Here is a 4,262-nt window from a genome sequence, read left to right as displayed (position 1 = left end):
TACCTCAGTGTCTCTCAACTTTTAAATTTCTCCTACCTCAGTGTCTCTCAACCTTTATTTTAAATGGAGATTAATTAGTGAACATATACATCATATCATTTAAGTTAGAAACGTCATTCAAATTTTACAAATTAGGCAACTGAAAAACATTGGATGATATAACTACAAATTTTTTAAATTAAATAATTCGTTATTCCAATTTTAAAAAGTACTCCATCAGTCGGTCTCAATCCCACTGAAGATGATCCACTTTCATTTTTAGTTTTTCCCAACCAAGATAACTCGATACTAAAAATATAAACATATTTATCTCTACTTTATTCTCTCTCTTACGTACTTTACTCTCTTCACTTAAATAACAAAATAAAACTGTATAAAATGCCGTGCCACCCAAGAAAGGGGTCATCTTCCTTTGGACGGAGGAAATATGAATCAGACTAAAATTTAATAACACTTCGTGATTTATTCAATATTTTATCCTAAAAATAAAACATGCTCCTTTATTAAAAACATCATAAATAACACTCCCTCCGTCCCCGATTAGAAGTCACATTTTGAGCGGACATGAATTTTAAGAAACGTAAAGAAAAGTTTGTTGAAAAAGTTAGTGGAATGCGAGACCCACTTTTTTTACACTGGTTTTATAATAAAATGTGAGTGGAGTGGGTTAGTGGAATGTGAGACCCACTTATCATTTATGGTAAAAATGAAGTGTGACTCTTAATTGGGGACGGACCGAAATGGAAAAATGTGACTCTTAATCAGGGACGGAGACAGTAACTCCACCGGCCCGCAAAAATAAATAAAAAGCTCAGGAAATTCCACGTCATTGGGGAGAGATGTGGGGACACCACGTCAGTATAGAAAAATGATGCACAAAATCCAAACCCACAAACACAGGCCACAAACTTAGAAAAATCCGGCGTCTGCGCCCCTGCGTTTGCGACACGTGGCACCCCTCTCCACCATTCATCGTACCATGTCGAATCACCGAAATATCTGCCGCATCTTCCTTTGCCGCCTGGATTTCCCACTTTGCCCCTCCCCACACATTCCCTTCTCTTCTGTGCCTAGTAAATTGGCTTCTATTTTTCAAATATTGTAGGCCAGGCAAAAAATAACATTTGAATACTATTTTAAACAATGCATTTGATTCTTTGATTGTGATTATAGTCGGTTTATGGCTGAAAAGATGGGTCTTGTATAAGATTGGAACTTACTAAGATATATAATTTGTATATATAATTTGTTGTGTTGATTTAGTATCGAATGACTGAAATAAGCGATTATATTTAAATATCTATTTAGATTTTTATAGATCATTAATAAATTGTGACTTTGAAAACCTACAAGGCAGGTTTTGAATAAGATTGGACCTCATTGTTAAGTATATGATCTCATCATTGAAATGTAACTAAGGAATACTCCCTCCGTCTCATTTTAGCAGCCATGTTTATTTTTTTGCACTCGTTTTGTAAAAATGATAATAAATAGTTAAAGTGAAGAAATGGTAAAGTAAAAGAGAAAATAATGTAGAGAAGAGTCTTATCTATATTATTATTTCTCTTACTTTACCATTTCTCCACTCTAACTATTTATTATCTTCTCTAACTATTTATTATCTTTTTTTTCAAAACGAAAGCAGAAAAGTCAATGAGACTGCTAAAGTGAGACGGAGGGAGTATATGGTCTCTATGAGATTCGTACATTCTTATCTAAACGTCTGTATCCTTAAATATTTGGTCGAGTTGTCTCATGCTTTAAGTGCTTGCAAATCTATAAGGGAATTACTACTTGGTTCTTCACGACGCAAATATTGTATAATTGTTCGATTTTTCGTGATTTTCTTCATTCCTCTATATAAACAACCTAATATAGGTTCACGGTCAATAACTTCTTCACCGTTGAGAGTAACGATCAGTCGAAGAACACCATGCATTGATAGGTGCTGAGGCCCCATATTCACTATCATAAGGTCGTTTCTTCGAATTGGTATAATCATAAGTTTTTTCCTATACTGAAAACCTCATCACAACAAAAAAGGAGAGTGGCTAATTGTGTTTTATTTCTCAAATTAGCCACTTTATCTACACCTACATTACTCTGTATGGCTTGGTTCAATGCACATTGAACCTAACAATAAAATTACTTTTTTTTTTGCTTTTAATTAGAGGGCATATATTAGAAGCTTCATCATATAGTGATTGATTAGGAAATTATATTTTTATTCATAATATATTGGTGGCCAAAAATGATCACAAGTGCTCCCATCGTGGGGGTGGCAATCTGGTAATTTCAGGTAGAAACGAGGCTGTTTGACTGCAAGTTGAATTTAAGTAATTTCATCTTCTTCTTCCTTCTTCTTTTTCTTCTTCTCTTTCCTTCCTTTTCCCAACAAAATCATCTCTCTCCTTCACACACATTTCCCAATTCTCTCTCATTCCAACCTCCAAAATTCCTTCTCTCTCTTTTTCCATTAATTTTTTCAAGGAAAAAAAAGGGGATGAAAATGAAGAAATCGTGTGAATTGTGCAAACAAACGGCGCGGATCCACTGTGAGTCGGACCAGGCTAGCTTATGCTGGGACTGCGACGGAAAAGTGCACTCCGCCAATTTTCTGGTGGCGCGGCATTCGAGGAACCTCCTCTGCCGCGTCTGCCAGTCTCTAACGCCGTGGGCCGCCGCCGGCTCCAGGCTCGAGGCCACCTACTCCGCCTGCCGGAGATGCGCCAAGGGAGCCGGCGGCGACTGCGAGGCGGCGGAGGAAATGGCGGAGACGCCGTGGTCGCCGCCGCCGGAGAGCTCCCTCAGCGGCGGCGACGGCGGGGATGCTGCCGCGGTTACGAGGAAACGCGGCAGGATAGAGAATGATCGTCCTGCTATTATTGTATGAATACTGTCGCGGCCTTTAAATTTCTGTTCATTTAAAAAAAAAAAAAAAAAAACTCTCTCTCCCTCTAATTTAATTTTTTTTAAAATAAATTTTGACTAATTTTGGTGGTGGATTATAGGATGATTTAAATATATGTGCGGCGGCGGAGGTGGAGGATTCTGTATGCAGAGGAATGTCGACGAGAGAACCGAAGTCACGGAGAGTGAGTGGCGGTGAGTTTGAAGCTAGAGCCGAGGAGGCGGTGAGGAGATTCCGGCCGGAAGAGGTTGTCGGCGATGAAATGCCAGACTATCGCGCCAGAGACGTTGATCTGAATCTGACGTTGGGGCTTTTCAACGGTTGATGATGATTGATAATAAGTTTTCGCCGAGTTAGAATTAGAATTAGAATTATTGTGATTTTTAGAAATAGTAATTAGGAAAGGATTTGAGTTTTTTTTTTAATCATTATGTTACTCCTACTATGTTGTACTACTAATTTTTGTTGGTTGTATTTGGTAATGGCTAAATGAGTATATAAATATTTTCATCTTGAGTTCCCTTGCAAGGATGCATGATCATCATATTATTAACCAAACCTCCACTTTATTTGGATTGTTCATATTTTTTTTATTGGGGTAACGTGTCACATTTTAAGTGAAGCGTTCGTATTCAGGACGAGATTTTATACACGAGTTATGTTTCCATTTTAAAAAATGTGTGAATTCGAATGGAATTTTATCATTTTGAGTTTGATAAAAAAAAAATTATTGCACCGCAAAAATAAGAAAAATATTTGTACTACTTATTGTGTTTGTATAGTTACAAAATGAGAATAATATTAGTACTACTTTGTTCATGTATAGTTACCAATAGTATTTTGATATATTGGATTCCTTTTCTTTTATCACAAGATTATACTTTTGATGTTCGTTGATTAAAGCTGAAAAAAAGAAGATTTTAGTGACATGGAATGAAATCATCGGTACGAAACTGTCACATATACATATGTAATTGGTTGTTTCATTTTTGTGCCGACTATCAATAAATAGTTTTTACATAAAGTTATGCCTTCTATTTTTAGAATAGCATTCTAATTTTGTCCAAAACAAAAGCACAGATTAATTAGTGAAATATGTTTTCTTAGATTTGAATCAGAATAACTACATAAATGAGAAATAATTATTGATCTTCTTAAAATAATACTTTTATATACCAAATCTCTATTTTAAAAAGACTATTGATTTAATTTTTTTTTACTTAATACTAATAGTACTATGTACTCCAATTTATAATTATAGATTATTAGTGGTTGGACTGAATCACAGCACGTCATTACCTTATTTAGATTTGCATAATTAATGTAAGAAAGAGATCAATGGTTTTATTTA

The 4,262-nt window shown here is 35.5% G+C and overlaps 1 protein-coding gene across 1 annotated transcript; it reads left to right on the top strand.

Moving 5' to 3' along the window:
• The first annotated feature begins 2,369 nt into the window (after window positions 1-2,369).
• Window positions 2,370-3,427, top strand: LOC125193352 (uncharacterized). Its single transcript, XM_048091125.2, has 2 exons — window positions 2,370-2,887; window positions 3,012-3,427. Exons 1-2 carry the CDS (start codon window positions 2,504-2,506, stop codon window positions 3,234-3,236), a joined length of 609 nt encoding a protein of 202 aa, XP_047947082.2. The 5' UTR covers window positions 2,370-2,503; the 3' UTR covers window positions 3,237-3,427.
• The last annotated feature ends 835 nt before the right edge of the window (window positions 3,428-4,262 follow it).

This window comes from Salvia hispanica, chromosome 4 (genome assembly GCF_029641045.1).
Source record: "Salvia hispanica isolate PSC_SH4W2 chromosome 4, Shi_PSC_v1, whole genome shotgun sequence".
NCBI classification, from domain to species: domain Eukaryota; kingdom Viridiplantae; phylum Streptophyta; class Magnoliopsida; order Lamiales; family Lamiaceae; genus Salvia; species Salvia hispanica.
Note: the sequence above shows the minus strand (reverse complement) of the source record. Positions and strands in the feature narration are given on the sequence as shown.

What these genes read in the sequence shown, in the direction of transcription:
- LOC125193352 (XM_048091125.2), top strand. Translation starts at nt 2,504, where the DNA reads ATGAAAATGAAGAAATCGTGTGAATTGTGCAAACAAACGGCGCGGATC. An exon ending in ATGATCGTCCTGCTATTATT is followed by an intron (nt 2,888 to 3,011) that starts GTATGAATACTG and finishes GGTGGATTATAG; the next exon opens with GATGATTTAAATATATGTGC.